The 19,142-nt window shown below is 53.8% G+C and overlaps 1 protein-coding gene across 2 annotated transcripts; it reads right to left on the bottom strand.

Moving 5' to 3' along the window:
* Positions 1-1,128: 1,128 nt before the first annotated feature.
* On the bottom strand, positions 1,129-17,848 carry TRIM35 (tripartite motif containing 35). 2 transcript variants are annotated; one of them, XM_050948837.1, is made up of 7 exons: positions 16,845-17,060; positions 16,025-16,463; positions 13,649-13,744; positions 11,710-11,940; positions 9,822-9,844; positions 8,813-8,934; positions 1,129-2,018 (listed from the first exon to the last, which is right to left on the bottom strand). In XM_050948837.1, the coding sequence occupies exons 1-7, from the start codon at positions 16,952-16,954 to the stop codon at positions 1,453-1,455; spliced, it is 1,587 nt and encodes a 528-aa protein (XP_050804794.1). In that variant the 5' UTR covers positions 16,955-17,060; the 3' UTR covers positions 1,129-1,452. The 2 variants fall into 2 exon arrangements, with proteins under 2 accessions (XP_050804794.1, XP_050804796.1); XM_050948839.1 differs by lacking the exon at positions 16,845-17,060 and adding an exon at positions 17,779-17,848 and having other exon boundaries at positions 1,130-2,018.
* Positions 17,849-19,142: the final 1,294 nt, after the last annotated feature.

A 19,142-nucleotide genomic window follows, 5' to 3' on the forward strand; every position in this document is an offset into this window, starting at 1 on the left:
CTGTCAGTAGCCAGGTGGGTTAGGTGCGGTTTTACTTTCTCTCTCATCCACAGAAGACAACTCTGGGGAGCACAGGCTAGTGGAGACCTCTGGAGACCTGCGTCCTATTCCCGGCCCTGCCACTGGGTGCAAGTCAAAGTCACCTCTGTGCCTCAGCTTCCAGATCTGTAAAATGGAGGCAACATGGACCTCCTCTGTGAAGTGCTTTAAGATCCACTGAGGAAAAATGCTTTTATTAGATGGCCTCATGTCAGCCTGGGTGTAGGTATCCAGTCATTTAGGACACAGAGCAGCTGGGGCCAGGGAGATGATGGGTTACTCAGAAGTTAACACTAAAGAAAAGGTGCAAAGTTGATCACTCGTTGATGCTACTCAGTCAGGGATTATTCTCACTGTGAAGAGGATGGACAAGGGGAGTTCAGAGCTCCTGGCTACTCAAGCTGCCCACTGTGAGATGCAGGAGTCTGTGATCAGGAACATTCGCTCATTTCCCCGCGGCTGCACAACCAGAACACAGGACCTGCTGCTGAGCTCTATTGACTTGGCCTGAATTGGAGCCTATTACTTTGGACAAAGAGGCTTTGAAGGTTATGACCATTCCCCTGAGGCTCTCAGTGCCCCCATTTTCATATCGGAAAAACAGCTACAGCCCTTTTGTTTTTCAAACTCATGAAACTCTCCGTGCGAGAGCTAGGGGTTATTTTTATAGCAGCCAAGGGAGAGAGTGAAGAGGAGGCTCTGTACATTGCACTGTAATGGACCAGCGGTTTAGTTAGTGCAGGATCTTGTCTCACCCGTGGTCTACACTAGATACTCAAGGAGGAAGTGCAAGAAACCTTATGCAGGGGTAATTCTGAAATTCCCTCACGGCAGAGGGAGTTTCTTGAATACTTGCTACCCTGCTCTCTGGTAGCTGGTTTATGTGCTGGGGCAGGAGGGGTTTTATAACAGAACAGTCTCATGAGCCACAGGCCCACGCCCATTTTTTGAAGCCTGAGAAGCTCTTGGCCTCAGCATTATGTGACCATGAGTTCCACAGGCTCAGCCTGTAAAGGAAATGCTTGCCCAACTCAGCAGTGATTTTTTTTTTCTCCAAAAAAGGAGGGGGAGGGGGTTCGGCAGCTAACTGAACCTTTGACGAAAATTCGAACGGAGACGCTTGGAATTTGTGACCCAAAACACAATCCACATGAGACCACGGCTGTGTTCTGCCACCACGGAGGTTTATTAAAAAGGGAAAAAAAAAAGCCACCATCTGTTATGGAGGCAAACAGTAGAAAATAAAAACCCACCAGTAACAGCTTCCCGTGAGAAACCCCAAGCAAGAAACCAGGGGCCTGAAGGGGTTAGTCCACTGGAGGACAGCCTGATGGAAGACACTCTAGAAAGGCTCTTGGAAGATGGGAAAGGGGCAAGCCAGGAGGGGAACCTTTACTGGTTGTGTTGAGCAGCCTAAAGTGGAAGGTCCTCCTTGATCAGGACGCGCAGAGGGCAGATCCTGAGGGACCCAGGTGGCGTATCAGGCTTTGGGTTGCCCACGTAGAAATAGGGGAAAACCTCGCCACTGAACTGCTCATGGAAGGTGTAGATGTGGCTATTCTGGTCGGCGTCGTAGAAGGAGAGCTCGCCCTCGTCGCAATCCAGTTCCACCCGGATCCGCTTGAGGTCCCGGAGCACCGTCTCCGACCTGGCTGAGTTGGAGGCCCGGCACATCTCGCTGTCCACACCCTGCAGGCGGTAGATGTACCAGAAACCCGAGCGGGCGTCGTGGTGGAAGTTCCACCGGCGGCTGCCACGCTCCTTGGCCACACCCACGCGCCAGTTTGTGAGCCCGCCCAGGTCCACCTCCCAGGCGTGGGAGCCCTTGGAGAAGCCCCGGGAGCCCAGGATGCAGGGGGCTGAGGAGAAGCGCTCCGGGTTGTCCACCAGTAGCTTGTAGCTGCCGTTGGTGATGCTGGTGAGGTTGCTGGAGACGGAGAGCCAGCCCGCGGCAGAGTTGGGGTCAAAGCTGAAGGGAACTGAGAAAGGAGATTTGTCAGGTGCCAAGAGCGGCCTTTGGAGCTAGCATCTGCTGGTGTGAGGTACAGCCCAGGGCAAACACCCCACCTGCCAGCCTCCACCACCCAACCTCTCCCCCAGCCCACCCCTTGTGTCTGGGGAAAACCTCAGTCCAGACTCGTAACCCCCACCAACACACCTTCAAGTCCCTCCTCAGAGCAACCCTGCTGGCGTGTCCCCAGGGAACACCAGGTGCCACATGGTTTGTGCTGCTCCCAACTGGCTGGGCACCACACACCTCCTATTGTCTGCACAACTCCGGCTTTCCAGTCCGTCTTTAAGATTGTCAGGCCTTTGGGGCGGGGGCTCTCCTTGGCTGGGCGTTTGTACAGCCCCTAGCATGGCACTGCTGTGGGCAGCCAGGCATTATGGCAATGGAAGTATTTGCCACGTCTACACCCAGCAGGGAACGCTCCCACCTAAATACGTCTGATCTCCCTAGCACCTCAGAGCATTACTACAGGGTTCCCTGCCTCATTTCCCAGCCGAGCCGGACAGCTGGAAGGGACACAGCCCAGTCACGCGGGAAGTCCATAGCAGAGCTGAGAATATCACCCCGATCCCCAAGTCCCAGAGCACTGCCTTAGCCAGAGGCCATCTTCACACCCTCCCTCCTTTCTGGCTCTAAACCCATGCCAGTGATAAGATTTCTAGGGCCTGTCCAAGTAAGACCCCCTCCACCCCCATCCCCGATGTCTGTGGTTTTTTCCTATTTAGTGTTTCAAATGGCAACACAGTCTTCGCCTTAATTCTGTTTTACCCATTTGGGGCATGGAAATGGCCATCATTTTTGTTTTAGAAACTGGACAAGTGTTGGGCCCTCCCCCCTGCAGAGACGTCCGCGCACCATCGGCGCTGCGGGAGAGTTACCCCAATGTTATGCCAATGTCGCCTGTGGAGAGCAATGGCTGTTTCTCAGGAAGGTTACAGCCCATGGCTAGCGTGACCAGACCCCTGGGAGGTCCCGTTCGAGTCCCGCCGGGTGAACTTGGAGCTGCACTGAACTCAATGTTTCTGGGGCCGGAATCGTCACCCACCACATCCCAGACAGCGTGGGCCACGTGGTGTTGGCACTCGACAAGCCTTGCCCAGGGGCATCTCCCCAGCTGCAGAGTGTTCTCTACCCCAGTGTGACTCCTGGAGTCAGCAGGTTACACCCAGGATGAATCTGGCCCGTAGGGATTTTTACATGCTCTTATCAACCCCCGCATCACCACCATCCTTGCTGTGACTGGACTCCAGCCGGCTCTGGCTATTCACCCCCCTTTCCCAGACAACCTGATCCTACTGTGCTAACAGGAGCTGTCTCCCCTCTCTCCGCCTGGATCGCTTGCTGCCACCAGCTCGTTGCAGGGCACGAATTGGCCAGACGGCCCCCTCCTGCACCCAGCGCTATCCTGTGTGCAGCCGGGGGGGGAAGTCTGAGCAGGGGCCTTGCCCCTCCCAGCCCAGATTCACCATGACTGGCAGGCTCCTCACCTGGTTATCATGACAGGAGCATGGGTGCAGTGTGCAAAACCAGCCATGTACAGTTAACCTCTTATGTGCCAAAGCAAGATTGGACCGGAGCTTGAAATTGTGGGCAAGGTCCCCCACCCCAGGGCTCTGCTTGGGCATCCCCAGCTCAGCCCCTGCCACTGCCGGCCTAAACCCGCTGATGAGCTTTGCCAATACATCTTGGTCCCCAGCAGCACCCCCTGGTGGAAACCCCTGATATAACCCTGTGGTTATCCCATTTCCTCTTCAGCTGCAGCACCCCTGGCTAGCCTAGAGCATCCCTAGCCTGTCCCTCCATCTCTGCCATTGCACCTGTCAAATCCACAGCATCTCCACCTCCTATGCTGGTTCTGAGCCCCACACATCACACCCCCAATATACTCAGTAAAAGGCAGAGCTAAGCTGCTGTGCACAGAGAAGGAAGCCTCTCTGAGATGGACTGATAGGTGCAAGGATGGGTGCACTGGGTAAGAGAGTCAAGTCCAGGACCTCCATGGATCACTCTGAAGTGCTTCCAGATCCACGCACAGGGCCAGTTAGACAGGCAGAAGTGCAGAGCCTCATGGGTGGATGAAATGATGGTGTTTGGAGGAGGGATTCAGGTTTATTAAGCACAGGGGGACCTTTAGGGATGGAAGGAGCTGATACAGGAGGGATGGGCTTTTCCTAAGTCAAAATGGACCCAGATTTCTGGCATATAAAATTAAAAAAAAAAGTCAGGGGAGTTTTTAAACTTAGGGCTGGGGGGAAGCCAACAGATGCCACTCTTAGGGGAGGATTTATTAAAGGCTATTCTTCTCTTCTTGATTAGGATATAAAGTGAGAAGATGACAATACTGGTAGGAACAGAAGAGAAACAGTCAAAAGGAAAGTCCCATTCAATTACATCACATAAAGGCCAACAACTAAATATTGACAAATGTTATAAGTGCTTGTATACAAACACAAGATGTCTAAATCCTAAAATGAGTGAACTTGAGGGCCTGGTATTAAAGGAGGATACTGATAAGCAGCATCGCAGAAACTTGGTGGAATAATGTTATTCCATTCAACATGGAGATACTAGGGTACAAAATATATAGCAGGAGTCTCAAAGTCACAGCTGTCTTCAGTCCAAAAGCCTCCCCACTGCAGCCTGTGGAGGACAGACGCAGGCAGCCCCACAGCTGGCAATGTCTGCTACAGGCAATGCCCCTCACAGCTCCCATTGGCTGGGCGAGAGGGACAGAGACACCATCACTAGTATCTGACAGGAATGACAGAGTAGGTCACGTTGACGTGGGTGGCACTGTAGGTGAAAGAATCTACCATGTGAAAGAAACAGTAGCACAGACTCTACAGATTATTATTCCAACATGGAATTTCTAAGAGTCTAGCAGTAGGAATATACAACTGACACCGAAGCAGGATGGGGCAGTGCTTGTGAAATACTCAGGGAGATTAGAGCGGCTACAACAAAAACAAAAACCAGAAAAACCCAATAATGGGGGATTTCAATTAGCCCCATATTGACTGGGTACATGTCACCTCAGGACAAGATGCAAAGATGCAGTTCTTGATAGCGTGTAGAAATTGTTTCTGGAAACGGTTAGTCCTGGAAATCGCAAGGGGAGAGGCAATTCTTGATTTAGTGCTAAGTGGTGCACGGGGTCTGGTGCAAGACAGAAACAGCTGAACCATGAAGTGATAGCAACCATAATGTAATTACATTTAAACAGCCTTGTAGGGTTGAAAAGACCACAGAAGCATTTAACTCCCAAAAGGGGAACTAGACAAACATGAGGAAGCTAGTTAGAAATTAAAAGGCACAGCCACAAGAGTGAAATGCCTGCAAGCCACATGGAAACTTCAAAGCCACCAAACAAACTACACCACACGAAACTAATGAGAGGACCAAAAAAATTAAAATGCCACCATGGCTAAACAGAGTAGAAAAGGAGGTTAGAAGCAAAAAGGGATCCTTCAACAATTGGAAGTCAAATCCTGTGATAAACAAAGGGAGGGGAAGGGACTCCCTTTTATGGACACCCAACCAGCTATAAAGTCCCTCTTGATGGCTGATTGCTTTATCTGTAAAGGGCTAAAAGATCCTGCAGGTAAAAGGAAAGGAGTGGGCACCTGACCAAAAGAGCCAATGGAAGGCTAGAACTTTTTCAAATGGGAAAAAAGCTTCTCTTTTGTCTCTCTGGGCTGGAGAGACGGGAGCAGCTGGAACGCTGGGTGAAGTTTGGACCAAGAAAGAAAATTCCTCATCCATAACTAGAAGGATTCATTGGGACCAGGAATGTTTAGATAGATGGGATTAGGTTGATTTCTTTTATTTACTGCAAGGCTTGCTGACTCCTCCGTGCTAACCCCAGATGCTTTTGTTTGCTTTAAGCTGAACCCCCAAGAAAGCTAGTTTGGATGCTTAATTTTTGGAATTGCTCTTTTAAAAGTCTAGCAAAAGCCCAAGTTCCAGATGTATTTTCTTTTTGTTTTAATAAAATTTACCTTTTTTAAAGGACAGGATTGGATTTTTGCTGTATTTAAATTTTTAGAATACTTGGGGGCTCTCCCCTTCTGTGCTTGAAGTGCCAGAGTGGGGAATCAGCCTTGACAAATCCCAGCTGAGGAAAACAGAAAGGAGCATAAACTCTGGCAAGTCAAGTATAATTAGATAGGCCAAAAAAAAAAAAAAAAAAAAAAAAAAGGAATGTGTCTTTAGCTAGTTCTTGTCAAACTAAACAGCAAAAATGCTAAGTACATCAGAAGCAGGAAGCTTGCCAAACCAGTGGGGCCACTGGATGACTGAAATGCTAAAGGAGCACTCAAGGAAGACAAGACCAGTGCAGAGAATGTGAGGGACATTCCCACACCCGAGCCATTCTTTTTAGGTGACAGATCTGAGGAACTGTCCCAGATGGAGGTGTCAATAGAGGAGCTTTTGGAACAAATCAATACATCAGTTATAAGTCACCAGGACCAGATGGTATCACCCCAGATTTCTGAATGAACTCAAATATGAAACTGCGGAACTATTCTCTATGGTATTTAACCTATCGCTTAAATCAGTCAGCGTCAGATAACTGGAGGGTAGCTAATGTAATGCTATTTTTAATAAAAAAGGCTCCAGAAGTCATCTTGGCAATTATACGCCAGTGAGCCTAACTTCAGTACCACACAAATTGGCTGAAACTAGAGTAAAGAATAGAGGAGGTCATGCCGACACATAGATGAACATGATTTTTGATGGAAGAGTCAACACTGCTTTTGTAAAGGGAAATCATGCCTCACCAATCTATTAGAATTCTTTGTGAATGTCAGTAAACATGTGGACAAGGGTGATCCAGTGGATATAGTGTACTTGGACTTTCAGAAAATAGGATCTGTTCCGGGACCAGTGCTGTTCAACATATTCATAAATGATCTGGAACAAGAGGTAAACAGGTGGCAAAGTTTGCAGATGATACAAAATTACTCAGGACAGAGTTAAGTCCAAAGCTGACTGCGAAGAGTTACAACAGGATCTCACTAAACTGAGCGACTGGCAACAAAACAGATGAAATGCAGTGTTGATAAATGCCCATTGGAAAAAATAATCCCAACTATACACACACAAACTGATGGAATGTAAATTAGCTGTTACCATTCAAGAAAGGTTTTTAAGTCATCCTGGATAGTTCTCTGAAAAGCATCCACTCAATATGCAGCAGCAGTCAAAAAAAGTGAACAGAATGTTAGGAATCATTAGGAAAGGGACAGATAATAAGACTCATAATATCACGCTGCCACTATATAAATGCACAGTACGCCCACACCTTGAATACTGCATGCAGATCTGGTCGACCCATCTCAAAAAAAAAAAAAGATATATTGGAATTGGAAAAAGTACAGAGAAGGGCAACAAATAAGGAGATTAAAGAGACTGGGACTGTTCAGCCTAGAAAAAGATGAGTAAGGAGGGATATGAGAGGTCTATAAAATCATGACTGATGTGGAGAAAGTGAGTGTTATTTACTCCTCCTCATAACACACAAGAACCAGGGGTCACCCAATGACATTAATAGGCAGCAGGTTTAAAAGAAACAGAGGAAGTATTTCTTCACACAACGCACAGTTAACCTGTGGAACTTGTTGCCAGGGGATGTTGTGAAGGCCAAGACTAACAGGGTTCAAAAAACAAAACAAAAAAAAAAAAAAAAAAAAACCACGCACAACCAAAAAACGAACTAGATAAGTTCTTGTGGAGAATTGGTCCGTCAATGGCTATTAGCCAAGATGGTCGGGGCACAACACCATGCCTTGGGTGTCCCTAAGCCTCTAAGTGCCAGAAGCTGGAACTGGCCAAAGGGGGATGGATCACTAGAGAGAAAACCCTGTTCTGTTAATTTCCTCTGAAGCATCTGGCACCAGCCACCATCAGAAGACAGGATACTGGGCTAGATGGACCATTGGTCTGATACAGTGTGGTCATCCTTGTGTGTCCCACTGCCCTCTCGTGGATAAAATGAGGATCTGCGTGTGTGTAAGTCTCGAGATGGGACTGCCTCTCTAGCTCAAATGTAAGAGCGGAGAGTCGAGCTTTCTTCTCCACCAGTTTACAGTTCAGCTTAACAGCACCTGGAGTCTGTTTATGCAGCACCTATGGCTGCTACCTGTAACCTGCTGTTCAGGGTGTGTTATTCTCTGCAGATCGGGGACAGAGGAGGAATCCGTTATAGCTCCCAGCCAGCGGGTTTGGTCAGGCTCTTAGCTCTGCGTCCTAAGACACAAACCAGCCTGAATTCTATGTGCCAGCGTAACTACCCCACATCCAGGTCATCGGCAGGGTTTGAACCCACAGCCTTCAATGCCACAGGCCTCTACCACCTGAGCGAAACGAGTAAGTGCATTCGCAGCAGTAGGCTGTTAGCCTCCAGGTGGAGCAGCCCCAGTAGCTTTGAAGGCATGCAAAGCTCCATGGTGCTCCCAGCCTGGAAGTCTGAGCAGCCCTGTGACTCTGAGTCAGTGGTCTCCAAAGTGGGGTGCGCGCATCCCAGGGGGTGTGCAAGAGGATCCTTTGGGGTGCGTGGCAGGAAGAGCACTGCTGGAGCAGTGCCGATTTTATTTTTCCCCTTCAGCAGTTTGACAGTTCGGAGCAGGGGGTGCATGCTCAAAAATGTTTTACTGATGAGTGTGTGATCAAAAAAGTTTGGAGACCACTGCTCTAAGTTACCTGGTGCATTGGCCACCACTCGCCCATCCTACTCATTGCCCTGTGTCTGCACTGCCTTACCTACTGTAATGATGTCCAGCATCTTTTTCCACACGTCATATTGCAGGGACCCCAGGAACTTGGGGACATCAACCAGCATTCCTGGCTGGATGGCTTCTGGCTCCTCTGCCGTGCAGGCAATTCTGTGGAGATGCGGGAGAAGGTTACACGGAACTGGTCGGAAGAGGCCATGTTCCAAGGGGTTACTGAAAAGGATTGCTTAAGTCGGGGAGGAGGTTCTGTTCTGCCTGCAGGTGATAGCCACAGTCCAACATCCCACCACTGAGGCCAGGCCAGGGATGGAGATCTCCAAGGCATTGCTGAATCAGGACAGCCCTCTGTTCTCAGGGTCAGCCCAGCATGAGACTACGGGGCACTGTGCTGAGGGAGGGGGGTGTCTTTCAACCAGGGCCTTGAAACCAAATCCTCAGGAATTCCACAGCACTTTCTCTGGTTAGATTCCAGCTTGGGTGGTTACAGCCTGTCTGCAACCGTCCTTTGTTAATTTGGAGACGGAGGCCCTTCATTTCCAGGCCTGAACAGCTGCCTAGGGTCATTCCCAGGGGGCAGGGGGAGTGGAGCTGCAATTCCTGCCTCGGATACTGGAGATTAGTCCTGGACCAGACCTTCAGGGCCCAACGTGGAGCTTCGGTGGGTGAGATTAGAATGGTTTCAACCCCGATTTCAGATCTCAGGCTCATCTTTACCACGTGAGATTTGTAAATTGCTCTGGGACCTGAGGGATCACGAGCTGAATCAGAGCTGCTTGGCACCAGCAGGAATTGCTGGTACTCTGCACCCTCCAAAACAAGGATCTCTACCAAAGTACCACCTCCACCTATTCGCAGCCGCACGTATCCTGCAGCGTTTTCATGTCCTCCTGCAGGAAGGTTTCGAGGTGAGGTCTGTGTCATGGACAAAGCCATTGCACTTGGGATTGGTAACGCTGCGGGACTTGGTGTAAGAGGGCCATCTTTGAGCCAATAAACCCCGGCTGCACATTCAGGATTTCAAACGCTCAGGAACCTACCTGCGCTTGCGGTTCTTGTGTTTCTGAAAGAGAGAGAAACGTTGCATGTTAAACCCGCACAAGGTGCTTTTATAACTATCAAAGGAACTGACGTTGGGTGGGCAGAAATGTGCCCTGGAGACCAGTTATGCACTGGAACATCTGACTGCACAATCGGGGGGGGAAGGGGGGAGAAATGGGGAGGGGTTGCTATTTTCAAGCCCAGGTTTGGGGCAATCCAGAGTGCAACCCCCCCACAACAAAGCCACATGCTTCTGAGCTGGTTTCAGAGAGAATTTACATTGAACACGTGATTGTTTTGCCCATACAGCCCAGAAGAGGCAGGAGACAGGCAAGGTCTCCTTTCCCGGCTGCATCCCATTCCCTTCCCTCCCAGTCCCTTCTGTAGCACACTAAGGGCTTGTCTACATAGGCATCGACTCTGTGGGTGCTCTGGGACTGGAGCACCCATGGGGAAAAAACAGTGGATGCTCTGCACCCACTGGCAGCCAAGCTCCCCTCAACCCCCCACCCCCCATCTCCTCCTCCCCCCCCAGCGTGCCGCATCCCTGCTCCTACGCCTACCTCCCAGCACGTCCTGCCGCCAGATAGCTGTTTGGCAGCACTTAGGACTTTCCAGGACGGAGTGGGGAGGAGCAGGAACACAGCACGCTCAGGGGAGGAGGTGGAGAAGAGGCGCGGCCAGGGCGGGGACTTGAGGAAGCAGGTGGACAGGGGGGCAGGAAAGGAGCATGGACTTTGGGGAAGGGATGGAATGGGGGTGGTGCAGGGGCGGGGTCGAGCAGCCAGGAACAATGGAAGTCGGTGCCTATGCTTGTCTACACGTGACCCACTCCAGCAGCGCAGCTGCAGCTTCAGTGTAAACACTTGGGGGTTCTCCCATTGGCGCAGGTGATCCAGCTCCCAAAGAGGTGGTAGTGAGGTCGATGGACGAATTCTTCCATCAGCTCAGCGCTGTCCACACGGGACTTGGGCTGGCTTACCGCCGTCGCTTGGGCAGGGGATTTTTCTCACCCCGAGCGACGAAGCTGGGTCACTCTCATTCTAGTGCAGACCAGCCCTAATGGGTTTGCTTTCAGCCCATGCGATTACACCCTTCAAATACAGGGACAGATCCTCAGCTGGTGTCAATCAGGGGGGCACCATTGAAGTCCATGGCACTAGGCCAGTTTACCCCACCTGGGGGGAAGGAGAGGGGACTGGTTCACAGGTTTTATGCCCCTTAGCCGAGCTGCATATATCTAGCTCTGGGAACCCTCTCGCTCGCTGCAGGTCAAGCCCTCCACTCCCCCCAAGCCCTTGGTCCTTTGTGGCTCTCGGCATCATGTGTCCAAACCCTCTCAGATGCACCAGCGTCCTTGGTGGAGCCGTGCTCGGAATGGATGCCGGCTACCCAGAGCCACATGGAGGGACCCACCGCTCCTTACTAAGAGAGGCTTCTGCCCAGCAAACCCAAACTCACTGCCACCTCACCTCAGCGCGAGGTCTCCCTGCCCCGCCCTTGCCCTGGTAAGCGCTGTTTCAGATTGTTCCCAGACAGATTGCAGCTTATGTCCTGCTTTGGTCTCTAGGTCCTCTGTTACTTCTCTGGGGGGTAAAGGCTCCCACACAGAGGCCCCCAGCGGCTCTGGAATCCTGTGGTTATCTGGTCCTAGGAGAGGCAGGCGGCTGCATTAGCTATAACTGAAGACCAACGATAGCCATGCGTTAACCATTGTACTGCTGATCATTTGAGCAGAAACCTCCAGCTCCCCTGGGATGTGGGTGGAGCTTTGACAGTGGGCGCAGCTAGGATGTAATTCGACTACTCCCCCAACCCACAACTCCCCCGTCTGAGTCAGGGGGGCCAAGGTGAGCACTGCAGGCATAGGGAGGAGGGCGGCATTACCTTGAGGAAGGAGATGTCGTCCTCCGTCAGCTCAGCCTGCAGCTGGTTGACCTCATGCAGCAGGGCATCGCTGTCCTCCGACAGCTTCTTGATCTTGCCCTCGATCAGGCCCTGCTTGTGCCGAGCCTCCTCGTGTAGCTCCGCCAGCACGGCCTTCTCCTCGCCCCGCAGGAACTCGTGCAGCTTCTCAAACTCCTTCCTGATCTGATCCTCCAGCCTGGCGACCTCCACCTGCCCGGTAGGAGGAAGGGCAGGACCATAGCAGAGATCGGACTTAGCCCTGACCCTTCGCACCCCCAAGGGGTCCCTGCACCCAACAGTGACCCACAGGGCAACAGGACCCCACTCTAGGACAGGAAGGGAAGAATGTTATTTGTATGGCAGTGGCACGTAGCTGGGGAGCCCTGCCCCAAGGAGTTTACAATCTAAAAAGACTGCTCAGAGTTTGTCCAATGACTTTCATTAAAAAGAGTCTGTTGTGTCCAAATCTTGGTAGCACAAAAACCATCTGAGGCTGATTTTTCAATTAAAAAACTGAAAGCAAAAATGTGAGTTTGTGTTTCCTGGATGGAAAAAACATTTTGGGTTTTGGGCACAGGGACCGACTTCCCTGCTGCCTGGTGGGTGCTCGACCCCCACCCTGCCTTCACCCCACCTGCATTCCACCCCTTCCCCAAAGTGCCCGCCCCATTCCTACCTCCATTCCACCCCTTCCCCAAAGTCCCCACCCCTGCCCCGCCTCTTCTCCACTTCCTCCCCCTCCCTTGAGCAAGCTGTGTCCCCGCTCCTCCCAGACAGTCCTAAGCATTGCCCCACAGCTGTTAGGCGGGGGGGGAGGGGGAGAAGAGGAAGTGCTGGGAGGGATGGAGAGGAACAGGGACGCAGTGAGGAGGGGGGAGCTTGGCTGCCGGTGGGTGGGAAGCATCCGCTAATTTTTCCCCATGGATGCTCCAGCCCTGGAGCAAACACAGAGTCGATGCCTATGGTTTAGGGCCTCTGGAAAAAATGAAAAGGGAAGGGGAGAGCTGAAAACCCAAAACAGGGGGAAGGTAGTTGAAAACCCAAATCAAAACGTTGCCATTCAAAATGAAAGTGTATCTAATTTTTTTCCCATCCCAAGCTGACATTTTTCCTGGAGAAATAAAAAGGGGGGGGGGTGCTATTTTGACCAGCTCTGCTAAATAGGGCACAGGGCAGGAGGCCCGTTGGGCTGACGGGAAATGAACGCAGAAGTGGTGAAATGGCTTAACTAAGTTCCCCCAGAGTCTGACAGAACCAGCAGCTGAACCCAGCTCCTGAGCCCCAGGCCCCAGGGCATCCCTCTGATGACTGCCACATTATCACTTGTTCCTTTGGACACCAGCAGAACCTCACTGGCTGCCATCACCAGGAAGAGGCATTGTCCCTCGGGTTTCCCAGCAGTGGGCCAGAGCTCTAGAGAGCGGCCAGCATTTCCCACCCAGTACCAGCCTCCTGCACGGAAAGCAGCCTCCCTCCTGTGACTCCAGCCTGCCTCCCCACCACACTCCTGCCGTTATGTGGGATTGCTGGCACGGGATGGGGCAGCGTTCCACTGCAGAGGTGGCTGCATTTCTGTCATGGGAGTGGGATCTGCTAGGTACAGTTTGCAAAGGACCTTTGGATCCTGCGGGATGAAAGGCTCCATTGAGAGACGTTTTCAAACAAGGCCCAGCCTCAGGCACTGGTCACACAGAGAGAATAGGTGGCCCTGGGCTGTGGCACCAACTCATGACTCAGCTCAGCCCCACCCAGCCCCACCTGGCAGCAGTGAGAAAGCCTCAGCAGCCAATTCCCTGTGGGTTGGGGCCCACAGCCGCCAGCTGCAGGCTTGCGATCAGCTAAGACCCCCTTTGCAGTGCCTGCAGGACTATCTCCTCGGCTGTCCGATCCGCCAACCCACTTCAAACTGGCTGTTTACCTGGTTGTGCTTGGAGATTGACTCGTACGACCGCCGGACTGCCCCGAAATCCTTCGCCTTGTCCCGCAGGGAGTTCTTCATGTTCCTCCATTTGGCCTGCAAGAAGGAGATGCTCTTTATATAGCACGTTCCTCAATGGCAGGCCTCTGTCAGGGACCACTTTTATTTTTACACATACATATACACATGCATACAGATATACGTGTGTAATTTATTTTATATATACATACACACACACTCCCACATGAAGTCACATCAGCTCATGAACTGTCCCCTCTATTTTTTCCCCCCCCAAGCATGTGTGGAATGAATTTCGTCATGTGCATCAATATGGAGCTGATTTATGACATGTGGTAGAAGTGAGGCCGAGGGGTTTGGACTGTGGGACAGGGCTCAGGGCTGGGGCAGAGGGTTGAGGTGCGGGAGGAGGATGACTCCGGCTGTGGGTGCAGGCTCTGGGCTAGGGCCAAGGATGAGGGGCTCAGGGCTAGGGGCACAGGCTCTGGGGTAGGGCTGAGGGGTTTGGGGTGCAGGCTGCCCTGGGGCTACAACAGGGAGACAGGACTCCCCCTAGCTCTCTCCCTCTGCAGCAGCACCTGGGCTGGGGCAGACAGGCACCTTTCTCCCAGCCACGGCAAGGCCAGGGCTGGGTGGGTGCCAGCAGGGAGAGGCATCTCTCCTCACCGCAGCTCTGAGCGCCTGCGTGGTGCATAACAGCCTGCTGCGTGGCCATGTGGCTTAGAGGGAACTTAGCTCATTAACAACAACAAGTTGCATTTCGCTAGCCCTTTCCCTCTGGGGACCTCCAAGCACCTTACAAACATCCGTCTAGCCTCACAACTCTCTCAGGAATCTAAATGCTCCTGCTTCAGCGTGTAAGACAACCCCTAAGACACTGCCCCTAGGGGCAGGGGAGCCAGTGAACGCCTCTTGCAGGGTTTTGCCCCTTCCTCTGAAGTATCTGGTCCTGGCCACTGTCCGAGACAAGACCCTGGGCTAGAGGGGCCATGGGCCTGATCCTGCCTGGAAATTCCCAATGCTGATTCTCCGTTTTGCAGGCAGGAAGCATTAAACGAGAGGGGGAGTGACTCACGCCTGCTCACAGCACGGTTGGGATGAGAGCGCAGGAGGCCTGACTGCCAGGGCTGTGTCTCAACCACTAGACCATGCCCCCCCCCACACACTCTCCCTGTGCACTGTCAGGCGGAGTTATAAACAGATTTCAGAGCCTGCCCCAATGGTTGCTGCCGCGTTTGATTTAAGGCACAGCCCCCTCCCAAGTGACTCACTCGGCCAGTGACGACAGCATTTCCAATTTCCCTTTTCCGGCTGGAAGAGCAAAACCACTGTCTGGAGATCGGCCCTGCTGCCCTGTTCCCTGGCTCGTGACTGGGGAGAGGCTCGGAGCATCACTGCTCTGCCACAGTATCTTATCCTTCCCCCATGCTGGTGCTAAGCACACTTCACTGCCCTTGCTCCAGGAGTGGGGCCATGGCAGGATCATTGCTGAGACAGGGCCATTCACTGTCCAAGGACACACAAATGGTCTCCAGGCTGGGGATAGTGTGGGCCGGACCCCATGCTGTCCCGTTCCAGAGCTCTCTCCAGCTCCTGCCATACTGCTAACAGGGCAAGTGACCGCCCTGGGTCTCCTGCCAGGGGACTGGGCAGGCAAGCCGCACGGCATGCCAGCTTTTCAATGCATCCCAGCAACCAGGCAGTGCAGAGAGGAGAGGGGCTGGCAGAGCAGTGAAGCAGCACCCTTACAGACAGGGTCCCTTGGAAATAGAGCAAGAGCAGAGAGACCTGGTGCCTTTCACTCAGGCCTGCCCCCCCAAACACACAGTCACGCGACAGCCGGCTGCCTGCTTACAGCTGCCCCTACTTCCTACTAGTTATTAAGGGGAGCGCCATCAAAATCCCAGTGCCGGGAGTCTCAGGCAGTTAGCATGTAAGGTGGGGCTGCACATGCATGATATTCTGCAAGGGGGGGGAAGCTCTGTGCACACCCCCCATCTGAGGACCCTGTTCCCGCAGGGAGATACACCTCCCTCTGGGCAATCCGAGGTGCAGTCCACTCCCCTTGTGGAAATGCCATTGGGTGCATCCCTGTATTCCAGCCATGCACATTCCTGCATCCCACCTACAACCGGACCCATACCATGTGTGTGCCCCCAGGCCATAGGGTGCCCGCCGAGGGCAAGTCCCTTGTGCATGCAGTGCAGGGTCGCCGTGCACGCCAGGTGTCCACGCCACCCGGCGCAGGCCTCTGTGCACAGACCCTCCCCATCACCACACTCCAGCCCTCGCACGTGCATCTCCTACACGTCTGTGCCCGTGTGTCGCTCGGGGCACACACTACCCCTGGCCACTCACCCTGTAGTCCTTGGCCGTCTCCGCCACTGGCCGCACCTTGTGGCCCTGGTGCTGCTTGGCGCTCTGGCACAGGGCGCACACCAGCTCCTTGTCATCGTGGCAGAAGAGCTTGGCCTCCTCGCGGTGCAGGGCGCACAGGGCGGGCCCGGCCGGGGTGCCCCGCCGGCTCTCCTCCCGCAGGAGCATCTCCACCAGGTTGTTGAGCGTGTGGTTGACCCGCAGCTCGCCCAGGGGGGCCAGCTCCTTGCACACGGGGCACGCGTGGCGGGGCTGGTGCTCCCACGAGCGGCTCACGCAGGCCCGGCAGAAGTTGTGGCCGCAGCCCAGGGTCACGGCCTCGCGGAAGGGGTCGTAGCAGATGGGGCAGAGCAGCTCCTCTTTGAAGGTGGCGCCGGGGCGGGAGGAGGCGGCCGCAGAAGCGGCGTCGGTCTCCATGGCCCTGCCGGGAGCGGGGAAAGGGGAGTCAAACCGGCGCAGAGAGAAACACCCCGATTGCGAAAACCGCCGCGGCTGCTGCGATCCCGGCCTCTGACTCACGGCGGGGAGAAGCCGAGCCCAGCCCGGCCGGCGGCGCTGAGCGACGCGGCGTCAGGCCAGTGGGAGCCGCCGCAGCGCCGCGGTGGTGGGCGCGGCCGGGAAGGGGCCGCTGCTCTGGGGGGATCGGACCGTCTCTGCCCCGCTGCTGCCCGGGGCTCGCTCCCTCCTGCCAGCTGGGGGTCCGGGAAGATCCGCCCCCGCGTAACGCCCGCCCCCGCGCCGGATGCCAGGCGCCCGCCCCGGCTGCAGAGCGGCCAGCGCCCCTTGCCGGGCTGGGTTTTACCTGGGCTGGGAGCAGGCGGCGGCAGGAGGGGCCCAGGCCGGGAGGCACCGTTTGCAGCAGCCCCGGGCTCGGCGCTGCCTGCGCGGGGGCCGGGCGGAGTCTCCGGGCATCGCTGGGGCGATCGGACTCCGGGAGAGAAGAGCTGCTGGAGCCGGGTCTTTCCTTTTATGTCCCTGGGCTGGAGCCGGGCTCCACCCCCGGCCGGCCCCTCTGGGGCTAGGGAGCTGCTCCCGCAGCCCACGCCAGGGTGCGGGGTGCGGCCGGGGAGCGGGGCGGGCTGCGGCGCGGAAGGGGGCGGAGGATGAGACAGGAGAGTCGCTTTCTTCCAAGCCTGAACAAGGAGATTGCTCGGAAGCGGGAAACAGGCCTCGCTTTGCAGCAGCTCTGCACGCCCCCCCCCCCGGGCTGAGACCCCTTTACACACAGCGCAGATCCCCAGAGAGACCCCACGGGGCTTGCCGCACTATGATCCGGGGGGGCTCTAGGCCAGTCTTTGTCCCTGAGCCTGGGTCTGTTGCCCTTTGCACTGGCCCTGAGAGGGGCCGGAGTTGGGTTCATTAGTACAATAAGTGAATGATTGTCCAGCCTTCTGTTACCAACCTAAATCCATGCTACAGGGGCTGACTGGTGTCAGTGCCCCGCGACCAGCCTGGACGCAGGGCACGGGGCTGAGGCTCACACAAAGCCCACCCAGCTGCGGAGAGCCAAAGGAGATGTTAGCCCAGGGGTGGGCAAACTTTTTGGCCTGAGTGCCACATCAGGGTATGGAAATCGTATGGCCAGCCATGAAGGCTCACGAAATTGGGGGGTGGGGGTGGGGTAGGGGGTGCAGGAGGGTGCTCTGTGCTGGGACCGAGGGGTTCAGAGGGTGGGAGGGGGATCAGGGTTGGGGTGCGGGAGGGGGTCAGGGGTGCAGCCTCCAGGCAGTGCTTACCTGAAGCAGCGGCACTTCCCCACTCTGGCCAGGCAGCTCTGCATGCTGCCCCGTCCACAGGTGCTGCCCCTGCAGCTCCCATTGGCTGTGGTTCCCAGCCAGTGAGAGCTGCTGTGGTTCCCAGCCAATGAGAGCTGCAGGGGCGGTGTGCGGAGCCCCCTGGCTGTCCCTATGTGTAGGAGCTGGAGTGGGGACGTGCTGGCTGCTTCTGGGGAGTTGCTGTGCAGAGCCACAGCACACATGGAGTGGGGCAAGCCCTGGACCCCGCTTCTCAGCGAGAACCCGAGGGCCAAATTACAATGTCTGAAGAGCCGGATGTGGCCCCCAGGCTGTAGTTTGCCCAGCCCTGTGCTAGCCACATCGCTCCCTAGCAAATTGATTCCTAAATAGGAATTACTCATTGAACTCACCCTGTGGTTATTTTCGAAATAGGGATAAATTTGTGTACACTGTAAGCTTCTTATGGAGAATTGATGAAGAGGAAATGGGATGGATTCACAGCCTAAATTATTCCCCATTAATTATTTGCTTGGCTGTAAAGATAAGTACTTCCATACCCCCACATAACAGCAGGTATTACTGACCCAATACATTCAAACATTGTGAGTCAGGCCCCCAAAATCATGAGATTTTAAAATAAACGGGGGGATTCTTTTTATTTGCCTTATAGTTTTTTAACCTTTAGGGGGTCCATTTTCCAGCAGGAAGGGCTAATTTGCTATTTTTTAAATGAAAGCGGAGATGGTCATGTGCTCACATGACTCCAGGAGCTGGGGCATTAAGAAAAGCCCCAAACATCATGAGACTTGTGATACAATTGCGAGAGTAGAAGACACTGCATTGGGCCTAATTCTCCATTGTCTTGCACTGTGTGTTCTCATTTGTGGCTGTGGAAAGTGAGGGTAAGAAGCTTTTACACCTATGTGACCCTGATGTAAATGACAAAGTGCAAGGTGGTGGAGAATCAGACCCTTGTTTTTACATCTCTTGGCTTCCCAGTGCATCAGGTCTCATCTGTATTTTTCTTATTCAGTCTGTAAACTCTTCAGGGAAAAGACTTACGGGTATTCTACACTGCCGAGTGCATTGCTGGTGCTTAGTAAATATAATTAGCTGCTGGTGCTACCTGGAGCCTACCCAGCATGATGCCAGCAGAGTATGTGGTTGCATTTTGTGTGTGAGAGAAGCAGATGTGTCTGCTAGGAACTGGATTTACTCGTTCCGCCTCTACCATGGGAGGGTAGCATCTTTCGATCACTCCCCAGTCAAGCCATGTACTGAGCAGGGAAGTTCTGGATCCTTGTGTCACTCCATTTCCTGCGTGCTTTGTTTGCAGAGTGCCCAGCACCTGGATGGAACAGCAG

This window comes from Gopherus flavomarginatus, chromosome 4 (assembly GCF_025201925.1).
Source record: "Gopherus flavomarginatus isolate rGopFla2 chromosome 4, rGopFla2.mat.asm, whole genome shotgun sequence".
NCBI classification, from domain to species: Eukaryota; Metazoa; Chordata; order Testudines; family Testudinidae; genus Gopherus; species Gopherus flavomarginatus.